At 28.7% G+C, this 18627-nt stretch overlaps 1 protein-coding gene across 1 annotated transcript; it reads left to right on the forward strand.

Moving 5' to 3' along the window:
- The first annotated feature begins 2574 nt into the window (after positions 1-2574).
- On the forward strand, positions 2575-14969 carry LOC122497624 (DNA repair protein RAD51 homolog 1). The gene is made up of 3 exons (XM_043604859.1): positions 2575-2852; positions 3857-4299; positions 14020-14969. Exons 1-3 carry the CDS (start codon positions 2760-2762, stop codon positions 14510-14512), a joined length of 1029 nt encoding a protein of 342 aa, XP_043460794.1. The 5' UTR covers positions 2575-2759; the 3' UTR covers positions 14513-14969.
- Positions 14970-18627: the final 3658 nt, after the last annotated feature.

The following is an 18627-nucleotide window of genomic DNA, read 5'->3' on the forward strand; positions in this document are numbered from 1 at the left end:
TACGACGGTCGGTAGAAAAAAAATTTACCGAAAAAGTCAAAATCGCGTTCACACTTCGCTTTTCCGATATAATGGAAAAACTGTTTCTAGCGGGAATTTAAAAATTTATATTTTATTAAAATGAATTAACACTGTTTTAAGTAAGAAAAATCAAGTTTTTATTAGATGAATATTGTTTTTTACTGATTTACAATAAGAAGATGAATTTTCTTCATAAATAACCATGTAAATAAATATTAATTAATTTTTGTTTTGAAAAGTTGTAAGCAACGTCACAGCTGTTGTTGATGCGGAATTTTGTGTGAAATTGTAAGTATAATGATAAATTATTAATTAATATTTATATAATTTAAATAAAAATGTTTAATGGGGATATTTAATATGCATTTTATTATTTGTATATATAAGTATAAGTTATTTTTCGAAAAGTAGTAGATGTAATTGTGTACATAACCTATAAATGTATGACAACCCTTCAACATAAAGCAAGTAAATTTTTTGTAAACATAATATGCAGTTGTAATTTATTGTTTGATAATTTAAATCCCTAATAAATCTTTATTTGGTTTTGTTTAATTTAGATTAGTAACGTTCATAATGAAATTTTTTTCACACAAAATTCCGCATCAACAACAGGTGTGACGTTGCTTACAACTTGTCAAAACAAAAATTAATTAATATTTATTTACATGGTTATTTATCAAGAAAATTCATCTTCCTATTGTAAATCATTAAAGAACAATATTCATCTAATAAAAATAACTATTTTCTTATTGAAACAGTGTTAATTCATTTTAATAAAATATAAATTTTTAAATTCCCGCTAGAAACAGTTTTTCCATTTTATCGGAAAAGCGAAGTGTGAACGCGATTTTGACTTTTTCGGTAAATTTTTTTTCTACCGACCGTCGTATAAATAGAGTCGATTTCAGGTGTTACGTCATGAAGCGTTTACACCTTCTGTAAAAATATCCAGAACGGAAAATTTTTCATTGGAGTAAGAGAGATAGACTGTGTATCTGACTCTCTTACTCCAATGCAAATTTTCCTTTTTGGACAATTTTTACAGAAGGTGTAAACGCTCCAATACTCTAACTCGAAATTTCTCGATGTAGTGAAAAAGCCTGAGGGAGCGTTTACACCTCCGCCTTCGGTAAAAATTCCAGAACGAGAAATTTTTACCGAAGGTGTAAATGCTCCCTAAAGTCCAACGCACAATTGGTTCGCGAACAAGATGCATGAGATAGAAAAGGACACAAATATATCTCTGTCCTTTTCTAACTCATACTGTGCGTTTTGCGTTGCGTCGTAATGGGAGAGAAAAAGACGCAAATATACGTTTGCTATATTTGCACTCATGGCCTAGTTACAAAACGCAACGCAAAACGGTGCCATGGGACTTGACCCTGGGGGTGGAGTCCCATGACAGCGTTTTGCGTTGCGTCGTAATGGAAGAGAAAAAGACGCAAATATACGTTTGCTGTATTCTCTCTTATTACAACGCAACGCAAAACGCTGCCATGGAACTGTGGCCTTAGGCCGCAGTCCCATCGCAGCGTTTTGCGTTTTGTAACTAGGCCATGAGTGCAAATATAGCGAACATATATCTCCATCTCTCTCAAACATATTGCCTAGTTACAAAATGCTGCCATGGGACCAAGGTTGGAAAATGACGCGCCATTTTTGTGTTTTGATGTAGATTACGTAGAATAAGTAATTTACGTAGACAATTGTAGAAAACCCATGTAATTTACATTTTCAAGATGGCGGCCATTAAAAGACTAGAAAAACATAACATAACATCTTGAAAAGTTTGCTTTTCAGGTTATATTACGTGACAAAATACATTAATGTAAATTACGTAGAAAACTCTTGACGTAAATTACCAAGTAATCTACATGTAAACAACTTCGTAGATTACCTTAGGTAGTTTACGTTCCCAACCCTGCATGGGACTCCAACCTAAAGGCCTTTTTTCAATAGAGCTATCCAATGTGACGTGATTCTGGGAACCATGTGGTAATTTAGCGTATTATGAATATATTATCTATATCAATGTTGGTAAAATAAAAATCTACATATGCTGAAATCAACGCAACTCAGAATTTTAGATCCTATTAGAGAGAGAAAATAAACATGTATTTCTATGCTTGTTACACTCACTGATCGACACAAAATAGGTTTGTGAACGTGTAGCATGAGATAGAAAAAGATGCAAACATATATTTGTCCTTTTCTAACTCATGCTTTGCGTTCCCGAAGCAGTTTTTGCTTAGGCCTTAACGCAAGCATATAAACACAGCCTAATGTCAAATTACTCATTTATCAAAGACTATTTTTGAAAATAGTAAAATTAATTTTTTTTATTTTAAAAAGTTTAAAAAGTATTTTTTGATAAATAAAGAATAATTTACCATTACACTTTGTTTAAAAAATAAATTTTGAAAAAGTTATTGATGAAAGACTGATTTCATTCCGTTGACTACAATGCATTGCATGGCATCCAGCTAACCTCCATATTGGATTTCCCCCTCCAAACGTGAACTACCTTATTGGCTGCACTGCTTCAAATGACAGTTACAAGTTGAATGTTGTGTATAGGGTGAGAGAGAGAGAGAGAAGAGAGAAATTGTGGAAAGCATTGCCGGCTGAAGTGATTCTTGTTTAGACCTGTTGTTCTGCTTTATGACATACAGATTATAATTCAAGATTATAGAAATTCGTGTTAAAAAGTATTATATTTTTAAAAACTTTTCATAATGTCTACAGCAATGGCTTCTACAATGTCTGTTCATACAGAAGATGACCTGGAAGCTTATAACGGTCAAGTGAAATTGCTTAAAACTTTGGAGGTAAACAATGATTGCACTTTTTTCTCTTTTTCGTTTATTATTATAATTTGTTATTCATACAACTTCCAAGTATTTCTCTTCAATTAAATATTTTAGAACAGTATCACGTTTGTAATAGTTTTAATGTATTTTCAATTAAAATAGTCTCATTTTTAACTAATAATATTTTTAAGTTTATTAACATTCATAATTTGAACTAATATTCATTTATCCATTGAACAAGACGTGTAGGACACGTGATGTTTTTCTGAAAAAGATTTTATTATGCTAACTAGTAGGGTCATGTGAAGGAATTTTTTTCGCGAAATGTTATAAAGCACGTTAGACTAAACCAATGGAGAAAATATATCGCATACATGGTTTTTCATGCCCATCATACTCTCCCCTTGTAAACATATATAATACTTATTTACACAATACTTAGTCCAAATGTTTAAAAAATTAATTAATTTTTATATGTATAAAGTACCTACTTTTTAATTTAGTAACTCCCAAATTATAATTCATTTACAGTAGGTCTATTTACATAAATTTTAAATATTATAAATTAATTGATTGTATGTAAAGAGTTTACTATTTAGGTAAAGTGTACCACCACATGAGGCACTCTCAGGCCTCGGATCGACTTTAACGAGTAAAAAAAAATTGGTTTAGTCGATTAAAAATAGAAAAAAAGTCGTTTACTTAATTTAGGGTTGTAACAAAAAATTTTATTTTGTATTTATTTGATTCTTCACTGATTTCTAAATTCAATTAATCAAAACTTGTATAATTTTGCTAATTTGAAAGATAAACTTTTGAATACCTCAAAACACATTATTTCAGATTTTAATGAAACTTATGTTAAAGTAAAACTTGAATATTTTATATATTTTTATTCCAGTAAAGTCTATGATGGGGATTTTGGGAGCAAACTTGACATTTATTGAATTTCTTTAGAGGGATAAATATCCATAGTTTCTTTAAAATAACATTAACATTAACAAAAAATGAATTTTTTTTAGGGAAATGGCATTACAGCAGCCGATATTAAGAAATTGGAGGAGTCCGGTTTCCACACTGTGGAATCTGTGGCTTATACGCCAAAAAAGGTCCTTATTCAAATTAAAGGGATCAGTGAAGCTAAGGCTGACAAAATTATCCAAGAAGCTGCGAAATCTGTTGTTATGGGCTTCAAAACAGCAACAGAAATCCATCAGAATCGTGCAAATATAGTTTACATTACGACAGGTTCACAGGAGTTGGACAGACTTCTTGGAGGAGGCATAGAGACTGGATCTATAACAGAAATTTTTGGCGAGTTTCGTACCGGAAAATCACAACTCTGCCATAGTTTAGCTGTTAATTGTCAGCTTCCAATCGACATGGGTGGGGCCGAGGGAAAATGTCTCTATATTGATACCGAAGGAACTTTCAGGCCTGAACGATTAATTGCCACAGCAGAAAGGTATGATTTTCAAGGATTAGATCCTAACTTAAGACCTTTTTACGACTCAATAACTAAATGAACTAATGAAATTGATATATTATTATTGGTCTTTATAGAAGTATGAACAAACTACTTTTATGTGTTTCAAAAATTAAAATAGAAGCTTTAACGATCAAAGTAAAAAAAAACTATTTTTTAATGAATATCTATTAATTAAAAAATGGCTTTTTTTACATCAAACGATTTACTGCGACTAGAAGAAAATCTTTAACGATTAGATTCAATTCTTAGTTATATTTATTGGAGTTAATTTAACTTTTTTTCTACATTTGTTGGGGTTGCTTTTCTTTTTTGAGCTAGTGCAAAAAACTAAGATTATTCTGAACTTCTATCTTAAAATCTAGACAAGTACTTTTGTGATAATGCAAAATTCTTTTAATTAGTCCAGAAATTATTATTTCATTTTATGCTTACAACTTTTTTTTCTTTTTTACCTTTACTATCTAGAGAAGAGGGGTAATTTTTAAATATTAGTTCGCATATGTGCGATTCCAGCACATTATTAAATGTTTTCGGAGCAGCCTGACCAAATTACTTAAAACTTGGTAATATTAAATTTACTCGTATAAAGTTTCAGAAAATCAACTGTTTGAGCCAAAACAATGGTTTATTTATAAGATAAGGGGCCGTTAAAAAAATATGTAACGCTTTCTTCAAATGTTACCCCCCGCCCCCTCAACTCTCTGTGTAACGCAGTGTTGCGTACATTGACATAATTTTTTCTGATGACCGCAACAAACAGATCAATTCTCCCTCCCCCTGAAAGCATTAGGGGAGTTTGTTGCGAGTTGGACACCCCATGATATTTCGAGAATGCATAAAGTTTATCCCAGAATTTAAATTGATAAGATACATTTATATTTGTTTTGAAAAAAATACTTGCAAAGTTATTTAAACAAAATAAGCTTATTTTCAGCTTAGAGGATGAAATTAAATGACTTAAAATTTAAAATTATTCCTATGTATAGTACTCTTTCATATAAAAAATAAAATACAAATACAACACATATACTTACTCTGCTCAATATTATAGAAACATGTTTATTACATATTTGAAGCATCAACTTATTTCCTGAGTTGAATGCAAAAAACAAAACTTATTTATCTTTCATAATTTAAAAGATATGAACAGTTAAACAAATGTATCTTATAAATAAACAATTGTTTTAAATCAAAAAGTTGATTTTCTGGAACTTTATACGAATAAATGTAATACAGTGGTACCTTTATAACTCGAAGCTCGTTAAGTCGAAAACAATAGCATTCCTCTCGCGGCGAACCCCTAAAAACTCGTTATCCCGACTTATTTTGAGTTTGTGACTTGAACAAAATATTGTTCCTCTACTGAGGCATTTCACGTCAGAAATATCACGATTTGCAAAGGGTCTGCCGATTTTCGCAAAACTTCGTGGGATTATAGTTCTATATAAGAGACTTCTTCCCCCCAAATTTAAAAAAAAATTCAAAATTGTTGAAGATACGCCATTTTGAATTTTAACATTAATTTTATAAAATTTTGAATATCTCGGAATATTGTTTATGGATTTTTATTAAATTTACACATTTTTCAGGTAAAAGTATGTACTTTAAAATGCAAATAAAGTTAATAAAAAAAATTAATTTTTAAATAAAAAAATTTAACAAAATTTTTTTAAACAATTTTTTGTTTATTTACTCCTCTCTGAGAAAAATGTTATTAACACATTTGGATTCCTTATGAATTCACCTTTAATTTCATAAAAAAAATTGATGGAGACTCAACTGGTTCCGGAGATATTGAATTTTTTGTAAAAAATAGTCATAGTTACAGCAGCAATGCATGACTGCGGTAACGTACTACGCGACTTGTGCAGTATGGTGCTATGGCGCGGCGACGCTTGTTTTTTTACAAAAAATTCAATATCTCCAGACCCAGTTGAGTCTTTATCAATTTTTTTTATGAAATTAAAGGTGAATTCACAAGGAATCCAAATATGTCAATAACATTTTTCTCAGAGAGGAGTAAATAAACAAAAAATTGTTTAAAAAATTTTTAAAAAATTTTTTATTTAAAAATTAATTTTTTTATTAACTTTATTTGCATTTTAAAGTACATACTTTTAACTGAAAAATGTGTAAATTTCATAAAAATCCATAAACAATATTCCGAGATATTCAAAATTTTATAAAATTAATATTAAAATTCAAAATGGCGTGTCTTGAACAATTTTGAATTTTTTTTGAAAAAATTTGGGGGAAAGAAATCTCTTATATAGAACTATAATCTCACAAAGTTTTGCGAAAATCGGCATACCCTTTGCAAATAGTGATATTTCTGACGTGAAATGCATCTACTAATAATAGTAATAATAGTGCCATTTGTACTCTATATACTCTATAACTCGAAGTTTGAAATGTAGACTCTGTAAATCGAATTTTGTAAAATAATATCACACATTGCATTATATTGTCAAACAATTTTCTGATTCTCTGACACAAAGATAAATAACAGAGTTTTTCTAACCTTATATGTAATTAACTTTAATAAACTGAAGTTGAATTTTATAACTCTATAACTCGAAAAATCGACTTTAAAATTATGCCTTTGTAAGTCGAAATTGTGGCCCTTGAAATTCGAGTTATCGAGGTTCCACTGTATTGACAAGTTTTAAATAACTCGGTGAGGCTGCTCCAAAAACTTTTAATTTCAAAAATCATCGAAATTGGCTTTTAAAAATTGGTAGGTAATTATCATTTTAATTATGTTTACTTTTCGTACAATCCCAGTAATAAGGGGTGAATTAAAGACCAGAATTTTAAACCCCTTTAATACCCTTTAAAGAATTCAATGTTAATTAAAAGGCGGCATGAACTCCACAACAAATGATTCCCTTAAACGGCATTAAAGTGAATTCAGACTCTGCTCTGGTCACGTGGTTACAGAGAATTGAATTGAAATTATCAACTTAACAATAGAAAAGGAATTCATTAAGATTGCGGACAAAAACGGAATTGGTTTAGAATTTAAGGGCATAAAAGTACCAATCCACTTTAATTCACCCCTTATTACTGGGATGATATTCCAAAACAGTATAATTAATATTCATGCGTTATTTTTATCAATATTTTTATTTATGGGTTAATCTAGTAAAAATCGTCTAGAACAAAAAAAAATAAAATCATTTTTTTTGGGTCAAAGGTGTCACTCCACCTTAAAAATATTATATATTAATTACAGCATTGAGCAATTCCATGGTAAGTGATCGTGGAAATTTCCTTCCAGTATGGGATTTTGATGAAGCTGCCCTTTATTGTTTTCTTGAATGCAACTAAAAAAATAGTGAAAATTTTTTGGAAAAATATTTATAAACATAGAAGATATCTACAACTTAAAAATTTTCTAGCATTTGAAAGAAAATTTATTCTATACTTTGTTGATATTAAAGAAAAAAATTTTATTTTCGATTTTTGAAAAAAACTCCACTTTCATTTTGGTTCATTTTTTTGTGGTGGTAGTATATATGGGCAATTCCATGTGAGATTTCAGTCGACCTCTTAAAATCGGCCAAAAATATTATTTTTCTATTCTGTATTGAAAAAAAACAGATAAGGGAAGTGTTCCGGTTGTGGGCACCTTTTTGTTTTTGCCTCATAACATTTTTCCATGTGCATATTATACAAATATATGTGTACGAATTTAAAGCTAGAGGTCTAAGGTGACTGTCAGTGAAGGAATTAAATTGATTCCTTTAAATAAAAAAGTTTTATTAGAAATTTAGTGAAATGGGAATTTTTTGACAAAAAAAATTTTGTACCCGGTTGTGGGCACCCTTGAAAAATCCGCTAAAAATGGAAAAATATTAAAGGAAACCAACACAAATAAAGAAGAAATGAAAGTTTCTTTATTTTAAGAGAATTTGCCGGGATAAAGAACAAAAATGATGACACGTTTTCACACTATGCTCATCGCTAACAAAAGCATAATGCTTGCATGTGAAGTAGCTAGTACGCATAACATAACGCACTTCGAATGCACTGAACCGTATTGTCAACGAACACGACTTGCAATACTTAGTTCAGTAAAGTCTGCTTGCCGTCGAAGTTTACGTAGGGGTGCCCACAACCGGCGCACTTCCCCTACGTATTTTTTTATTTTTGGAGGCCAAATTTTTTAGTTATGAATTTTCAAAATTTTCGTTTTTTAAATGAAGATATATTTTTAATGTCAGATAACTCAAAAAATATTGCTTCTTTTCATTTTTTGACAAGAGAAAAAAAGTTTTGTTTTTCTCTCTACTTTTGAATAATCATAACAAAATAATTTTTTTTCATTTTTTATTAAAAAAACAAAAAATTTTTATAAACAAATTAATTTTTTTTAACTTTGGGTATGATAAATTTTTTATTTTCTTTTTTTAAAACATAGCTGGAAATGATAAGGTTTTGCAAAAAGTTTCAGAGTGGGCCTGACAAGTTTGATGGGTTCAAGAAAATAATTAAGCTGCCCGTGCAGGTCGCACGCACGCGGCACAATGGGATTTTTTTTATAATTTACTATTAAAAATTGTCTAGAGCCTACAAATTCAATAATAAAGTCAGGGAAAAGTCAGGGGATTTTTAAAAATTCTTTAAAAGTCAGGGAATTTTGATCGAAAAAAACCACAAATTAAAAACCTTTGATACTTAAATGTCAATTCAGTTTTTTATTTAGACATTTTTGTAATATAGCTCATTATAATGTTGCCGTTACATTTTTTTTTGTTTGGACCTTCACTGAAAAACTGTTGGTAGAGCTGTTCGCCCAATGCGGTGAACTGCTGCGTAAAAAGAAACGCACAGCTCACTTTATTTTTGGGCGAGTTACTCTCCTTTTTGGGCGAGCAACTCTCCTTTTTGATAGAGCTGCTGACCTTTTTGTCAAGCAGCCGCTCGCCAACGCCATTGGTAGTCAAGTTTAGGAGAGCAACTCGCCTAATTTTGATAGAGCTGTGAGTTTAAAGTTAAGTAGCGCTGCACAACAGTCAATAGCGGAACTGCTCTACCAACAGTTTTTCAGTGTTCTTACGGACATTTCAATGTAGAATATTAAAAAATTAAAAAATTTGTTAATCAGGGAAAAGTCAGGGAATTTTGAAAATAAAATTTTGCGGCCACCCTGATGTCAGGGAATTTTATAAGCCTTGAAAAAACCTGGAAAAGTCCGGAAATTTTGATCGGAATCCTGGAAAATTATTGTTTTCTAAAGTTATTGTGCTTTTTCTTAAATATTTCAAAATTAATTTAATTTTAAGGTACTACTACACTTTAGAATTTAAAAAATTATTATTTTTTTTATCTCACATGCACAAAAATGGCGCTTTCTGATAGCAGATGACAGGGAGGAAAATCATTCATTTTTATCCCACATGCACAAAAATGGCGCTTTTAGATAGCTGACGACAGGGAGTAAAGTCACTCATTTGTTCGACCATATGAAAATGGCGTCCATTTTCTCCCAAGAGGCAAACATAACAGCTGATCCCATGCGTTATTTTTGCCCATGGGAGAAAACGGCCGCCATTTTCATACAAGTCGAACAAGTGAATGACTTTTACTCCCTGTCGTCTGCTATCTGAAGTCGCCACTTTTGTGCCTTTGGAATAAAAAATATCGTAAGTAACACGAGAATAAAGGCAGCCAATTTATTTACGATGATTTTTGTGACACAATTGGAGGTTATGATTCTAATATAAAAAAAATAAATATTATAAATAAATTAATGACAGCATTTGTTTTCTTTGTTTTTAAATAAAACAATGTTTTAAAGATTATTAAAAATTATTATTATTTACGTCCTAAAAACTAAATTTACTGCGGTAACGGAGGGGAGTTTTTATTGTGTCGATGAACACTGACAAACTAAAGATTCTTTTAAAACTAATTGTTTTCATTTTGTTTCATCATTTTATGCAATAACCATAACTATACTGACACTACAAAGAGTTTTGATGTATTTATTTCTATTTTATCGTTTTTGTTTATATTTTATAATTATATTTGTGAGCGGTAACGGAGGGGAGTTTTATTTCTGCACAAAACTAATTTAATTCTAGGTAAAAATAACTAACAAATATTTTACTTTATTTTTCATGATTGAATTAGAAATAAAATAATAAGTAGATATTACCGGGCAAAAGATTTTTTTGTATTACAGAATTAATATAAATACCTTTTCGATAAATGAAACTTACTTCATGAACGGTAACGGAGGGGAGTTTTTATGCTATATAAACACGTGTATCTTTAAATATTTCAAATTTTCGATTTATTTTTCATAGGATCCGATTAAATCATGATGAATGCTATTATTAGGACGTAAAGATTTTGAAAAATTATTATTATTTATTTTTAAAAATCTAATGTACGTGTCATGTGTCCCGATTGTGAGAATGACCCATCTACTATTTCAATAAAATTTCACAAAAGAATTCAATTATTTAAAAAGAAATATTAAAATTCGTCTCAATAAGAATTCAATTATTTTCAAAAATAATAAAATTCCTCTTATGGTTAAAAGTTAAAAAAAATCTCTCCAAAATTTCAATTATCTTTATAAATAACAAAATTTTTCTCCAAAATTCAATTATTTAAAAAAATTTTAATAAAATTCTTGACAAAATTTCAATAATTTTCAAAAAATTTTCTCAATTCAATCAAATTTTTTTACAGAGATTCAATTATTTTTAATACAATTTTAATCTAATTTCTCGAAAAATGAAATTATTTTTTAAAATTTTATTAAAATTCGTCAAAAGAATTTTAATTACTTATTTAAAAATTTGTTGATAAAATTCTTTATGAGAGTTCAATTTTTAAAAAAATTATTTATTTTTGTCTTTATATAATTATTGAATTCTCGTAAAATTTTCTAATAAAAATTGATTTAAATATGAATTTGAGTTAACATTTTAGATAATAATTGAATGTTAAACTCTCTAAATTTGAATTAGTAAAAATGTTTTCAAATTTGAATTAGTGACTGACTTTTATCTTTTGAATTAGCAAATTTTACTAATAAATTGTCGTTTCTACTAATTTAATAGTAAAAACTAATTCGAAAGCAAAAAGTCGCAGTCACTAATTCCAATTAGTAAATATTTTTATTAATTCAAATTTATAGAGAAAATATGATTTTTTAGAAATAATTGGATTTTGAAAACTTTTCAAATTATAATCTTTGAATGTTTGAAGTTTTTATACATTTAACTGGAAATTGTGTAGATTTAATTGTTTTGAAAAAGTTTAATTGAATTTTTTTTAAGTTATTTAAAGTTTTTATTTTCTAATATAATATATATTTGATTGGAGAACTTATGAATAATCGATGAAATTTTTCAAAAACTGAATTGTAAACAAAAGGATTTGAAAATTTTTAAAGAAATTTTTCAAAAATTATTATTAAAAATAATTAATTTATAGAAGAATTTTAGTTAAAAATTCTGTAAAACAATAAGTGAATAGTAATTAATTTTAATTAATTTTATTGGCAATTTAAAAAAAATTGACCTCAATATCTTTTACAAAAAAAAAAAATTATGCGGTTTCAAAGAAAAAATGTTAAAAAATTTCTAAGTTGCATATCTCCTATGTTTATAAATATTATTCCAAAAAAGTTTCACTATTGCTTCCTCATGAGGAAGCTTTGCATTGGTGACGATTTTCAATTTTTCAAAAGAAGGTTATATGGACTCATTTTCATCTAGAAAATTATTATTATTATTATTCAATTATGAGCAAATGTCCAGATGTGTGTGTGTATGTCACAAAAATTGTATACAAATTATCTCAGACAAATTTTGATGGATTGTCCTGAAATTTTGCAGGTTTATTGCAGTCATTAATACCTAAAATCTGACACAAGGATTTTCGAAAATATCTACAAAATTTTTTTTTATACAATTTTTTTAAAATTCAGAAAAATTTTTTTTTGTATTTTTTGAAATAATTTTTTTATTTGTTAATATTTTTATTAATAATTCTCAAAATTACATTCCTGACAAGAAAACGAATCGATTGATGTATACAAAGTATACATTTTATCAAAATTTATAAAATTAATAAATATTTTTCTTTTTCACAAAAAATTAAAATTTTGTATTTTTTTCATAATTTATTTAATATTAATATTTTGAAATGATTATTCTGTCATAAAAAAGAAGCAATTTGCAAATGGAAGAGTAAATTTCACCAAATATTTATATAACAACTTATAAATGATTTATATAATTTTATTTTTAACAAATCTTCTGGACGATCCCTTTTGTACATAGTTTTTCAAAAGTTTGCAAAACCGCAATTTTTATATATTGAGGAAGTTAAATGGTCATGAAATGAACAACTTGTTTTTTTAGTTGCATTCAAGAGAAAAATAAAGCAGTTTCATAAAAATTCCATACTAGAAGGAAATTTCCATGATCACTTACCATATGGAATTGCTCCATTTTTAAAATCATCAAGCAACCGACTCTCACTGTAAAAACAAAGTCTTCCTTTAAGCCCGAAATTTGTCTTTTTTCAAGGTGTAAACGGAAGTAGACCATGTTGGCTGAATGTCAGTAATGATTAGAAGTTTAAAAAGAATACTCCCCAATTGATACAAGTAAGGTGTTAAATGAACTGAAATTCAACTGTAAGCTAGTAAGAAGGCTAAAATTCAGCCAAACCATCTAGCCAAATTTCAGCCTTCTTACAAGCTTACAGTTGAATTTCAGTTTATTTGACACCTTACTTGTATCAATTGGGGAGTCTTCCGTTTACACCTTGAAAAAAGACAAATTTCGAGCTTAAAGGCGGTGTCAAAGTCGATGCGATTTTTCCATTGAAGCTCAATGCAAAAATCCAATCGACTTTGACACCGCCTTAAAGAAAGACTTTGTTTTTACAGTGTATGTTCATATTCTTGAATTTTATTAAAATAAACATATGTCACATTTAATTTCTTATAACAAACAACAATTATTAAAACTATCAGTGGAAATTTCTCTCTTTAAGATAAAGAATTAAATGCTAATGCACATATATATTAGGTGAAATTAAAATTATAAAATGTTTATAAACTTGTTTATAATCGAATTAAAATATTAACATACTAATAAAACTAAACTTTCTGTCTAAGATTCACCAATTATAAATATAATTTATGGACCTATATATTATTAATAAAACACGAGTCAAAAGTAAACCGACAAACCGGCGACGCGACGCGCTATTCAGACTTTTCACGTTTGCAAATTGCGTCCCTTGTGACGTCACAATCAACTTTTTCAGCCTCGCCAGACTTACAGTCAGCTGTTAGCGTACCTTATTAGAAGTTAATTTCATCTAACTTTTTATTAATACCATTGGATCGGAAATTAAGTCCGGTGTATTACAAATAAATTACAAACTGAGTTTCATTTAAGTAAGAGTACAACTAACTTTAATTTTCAGTTAGTTTTTATGATTAAATAAAGTTGATAGCTTAAGATAAGTCAAAAATTAAAACTAGCCACCATTAAATTTAAGACTTTGTTTTTACTGTGATAGATGATTTTCACCCGTATAACCCTTATGACTGTCTGCTTTTTGAATTTATGAAATTTTATGGTGGAAATTAATGAAAAGCAATTAACTCTGTCACTTTTAGCGCATAAGCTGTTTAATGAAAGCTTATTCTTTTAGGTACAAGATCAGTGGGGATTCAGTTCTTGACAATGTGGCGTGTGCCCGCGCATTTAACACAGATCATCAGACAAAGTTATTGATTGACGCCACAGCAATGATGACGGAATCCAGATATGCATTGCTGATCGTGGACAGTGCCACAGCTCTTTACAGGACAGATTATTCTGGTAGAGGAGAATTATCAGCCAGACAGATGCACCTGGCGAGATTCCTAAGAATGTTGCTGAGACTCGCGGATGAATTTGGAGTTGCAGTGATCATCACGAATCAAGTTGTCGCTCAAGTCGACGGAGCCGCGAGTATGTTCGGCGGTGATCAGAAAAAACCCATAGGCGGTAATATTATGGCCCATGCCAGTACAACTAGATTATATTTGCGAAAAGGACGAGGTGAAACGAGAATATGCAAAATTTATGATTCTCCTTGTTTACCTGAAAGCGAAGCAACCTTCGCTATTAACTCCGATGGAATTGGCGATGCTAAAGAATAGTTTTCAAAACTTGAATTTCTATTCACAATACCAAAACTTTATTAGTCCCACTACAAGTATTCTATTTTTCTTTTCTTACTGAACAAACGTTCTCTGAAATTATTTCAAATTCTAGCAAGTGTACTGCAAAGATATTATTATTTGTATAATTGCTTTTTCTTATTTCTAAAGTACGATTATATAGAGACTATTGTTCTTTAAATATGCTTTATATATTTCCACATTTACAGATAAATAATTATAACAAATTTTTCTTATTGTAAAAATGTTTTGGACCTTTGACGCCGGTACGTCTTTTAACGAGCAACACTTGATGTAAAATCACTCTGACTTAAGAGCAAAAACATTTCTCTATTTTCATAAATTATCTTTCAAATAAAGGTTAACATTGTTTTATAGGAAATCTATACTGTGGACAAATAATAAAAAATTAGAAATATTTTGTACACAAGAAAAAATTTGTATTATTGATATTAATATTGTACAGTTAAATTAAAACACAAATAAAATAGTTTTTTATATTAAACAAAACAAACTGAATACAAATATTATACTTTAAATTGTGTAATAAGTTATAATTTACAGAGTCTCTGAATTTGAATTAGTGAATGTTACTAATGAAATGAAGAAAATTGATTCACAAAGTCCACTAACAATTAGTAGATCTATTTTCTTAAAATTCGATGCAAAACAGTTTGACTGATTCATTTTTTACAGAAAGAGAGATTGTCAAGTAATGAAATTCTACTAAAAAATGAATGAATCTTCACTAACAATTAGTTATATTTCACTAATCCAAAATCGGAAAAAGTCGTCCATAAAAATGATTATATTTACAAGTCGCAATCTATAAAGTTTTATTTGAGTTTTCTATTTGATGTTATTTTTAATTAATTTTTTGTATAGTTTCTACAATACTAGAAAAATCTGTATTAAATTAAATAAGTTGTATGTGAAGTAAATATGCAATACCAGTATTGAAATTTAATGTACATTTTCATTAAGATTAATATACATTTATATTAAATGTAATACAAATTATGTTAAATTTAAGGTAAATGTATATCAGTCTTAATAAAAATTTATATTAAATTGCAATACTCGTATTGCTTCTTTGCTTCATATACAATTTATTAAGTTTAATGCAGTTTTTTCTAACAATGTAAAGTTGCGATCTTGAGATTATAAGAAATTGAGTTTTTAAAAATACTTGAACGATAAATTTTTAGGTTTGAGGGTAAGATTCCGTCAGAAATATCACAATTAAGGCAGATGTATTACTTTTGTCCACTGCTCCAGTCTTGGTCATTTTTATAAAATTTTCATTTAATTATTTATTATAAATAATTTATTAACATAAGAAAAAAACTATACTTAAAACGTATACGATATTAATTTTTGAAAATTGACCTAAATTTAAAACTTATTATAGCTTTTAGAAAAACTGGTGTTGGGGGTTAAAAAGCCAGGGACAAAAATCCATTGAATATTACGTAATATTCATTTTTTGTTTTCTATTCATATTAACCTTCTTATTTTAGGGGAGGTTACCGTTCTCAATGGTGAAAAAGGCATGAGTTGGGGAATTTTTTTTTCATATACGAGAATATTTTTCGAATTGCGGTTTTTTTTTTACTTAAATAGTACATAATTAAATAAACTTTTTATTCCCTCTCCACTGGCGAGAAAACCCATCAGACGGGTGGTCCAGGCAAATGCGAGTATAACTCCTAATTTTCAAGTCGCTCTGTAGGCGCAATTTAGTATTAAGTAATAAAAAAGTTTGTAAACAAAAATTTCTATGGTTGTAAAAACACTTGTATAGCCAAAATTGTAGGCTTAAGATGGCTGTATAAACAAATAAAATAAAAATATAAAGTTTTTACATATTTATATTAAAAAAGAATTTTGAATGGCGGCTGTAGCTTAACGTATTTTTTTACGCCGCACGTTCCACAGCCTCGCCAGGTTATCGGAATCAAAAATTCATGATATATTATTAAACTAGGATAAATTTAGGGGGCCTTATCGTTTTTTCTTTTTTTGAAAAACGTTTTTTAGCAAAATGGCGGATATTTGAAGAAAAAACTCATTTTTTACTTTATGGGTCAAAAAAAATATTAAAAAAATTTTTTTTTGAATAAGCAAAACGATAAGGCCTGCTAAACTTATCCTAGTTTAATAATAATATATCAATAATTTTTTATTGGGATAATCTGGCGAGGCTGTGGAACGTACGGCGCATAAAAAAATACGGCGCCGTTTATAGTTAAGCTACAGCCGCCATTTTTAATTTTTTTTTAATATAAATATGTAAAAAGTTTATATACTTATGTACTATTTAAATAAAAAAACCGCAATTCTAAAAATATTTCTGTATATGAAAAAAAAATTTTTTTCAACTTTCGCACTTTTCACCAATAAGGTAACCTCCCCTTTATAAAATTTCTCGTGTTTACTTAGTAAAATTAATTGAACACGACGAAAAAATAGTTCAAAGTGCAATAAAAAAATAAAAAACGAATAAACGATTGCTACGAAATATTGTATCTCTGGTGAAACTTAAAGAGGACTTTTAGAAAAGGTACGAAAAATTAGTAAACTTAACATAATATTCAATATTTCTTGCTAAAAATTCTGAAAATTTATTAAAATATTTAAAAAATAAGATTATTTTAATTATATAAATAAAGGAAAACTATAAAAACACAAAAATTAATAACATATTTTGCTAAAATCGCGAGGTGGCTTTTTTCCCCCAACTGATGGTGCAAAAAAGCCACTTGCAGTGCGTTAATAAAACTCTTATAACTTAGTCCTTTTATGGGATAAAAAAAATTTGCGTCAAGGATTTTCAAGCTTAATAACTGAAGTTTCAATACCAATTGGAAATTTGAGAAAAAATTTTAAATTCAGATTTTATATCGTCAAATGTAAAAACGTGCACGGAGAGACACACATTTGTAAAAATTACTAAAAATGGTTGCAATGACCGGAAATAAGGGGACTTTTAGCATAATGTACTACAGAATTAGATAAATTTACAAAAGAAATAGATAAATTTGCTACATTGAAATAGCAAGTTTTAATATTTTGTGTAAGAGTTGTAAATGTAGCAAAAATTGATTATAGTTTTCTCTAATTTAATTAGACAAAATCTGACAAATGTAAACATTTTCCACTAAAACCTACTATCCACTGTAGTAATTTTTGGTGAGCAAGTGTGGCTAGCGAGTGCAGTCATATGGCGCCTGCATTTCTATTGGTTGCTAACTTCGTCAATCTCCGTAAATGAGCCGATGCCATCCGATCATTGACAGTGACTATGTTTCGCGTATGTAAAATAAATTTGGATATTATCTACAATAATTAAATATAAAGTGAAACGTAGGTCGCTCGTTATCTCAGAAATTGACCATTATAAATTAATAAATTTTGCATTTATTCATGTCCCAAGAACTATGTCTTATAATAAGTTGTTAAAAGTAAACTGCTTTCTCGTAAGTGCTGTAAATTTTCATCATTCAATATATAAGGAAACAAAGATGTATACTTTCAGTGAAATTCGTTGTCGTGCGTGCAGTTGTGTATTATTGTATTAATTAACCGCGTCTATACATATAAGTGAAATAAACATGTGTGTGTCTTCAAATATTTATCCAACAAATATATAAGTGTGTGTGTGTCTGTGTATGTAAAAATCCTTCCAGTTTACCTCCATTAGTCAAGAATTGACGGGAAACCGGCGACAAAAATCCGTATTTTTTCTTTCACTCTTTCTTTCTGCATTTACAAACGACTATGGTAATTTTACGTACACAATACTTCTGAGTTTACTACAGTTGTTTGGAACTATTGGACGAAATAGTAAGAAACTTTGCTAATTTGGTAAACATTTGTCGGATTAATGAATTAGTGTAGAAAATAGTAAAAAATACAAAAAGTCCCCTTATTTCCGGTGGTTGCAATGTGAAAATAGTAAATTCTAGTGTGATTTTATACAAAAGTTAGTAATCTCGGTCTCTCCGTGTGGCTTTTTTACACACTCTACTCTAATTCAACTTAAATACAAATAATTACAATAAATATTAACTAATGACCAAAACTGGTGCTTC

This window comes from Leptopilina heterotoma, unplaced genomic scaffold, assembly GCF_015476425.1.
Source record: "Leptopilina heterotoma isolate Lh14 unplaced genomic scaffold, ASM1547642v1 Lhet_135, whole genome shotgun sequence".
In the NCBI taxonomy this organism is placed as follows: domain Eukaryota; kingdom Metazoa; phylum Arthropoda; class Insecta; order Hymenoptera; family Figitidae; genus Leptopilina; species Leptopilina heterotoma.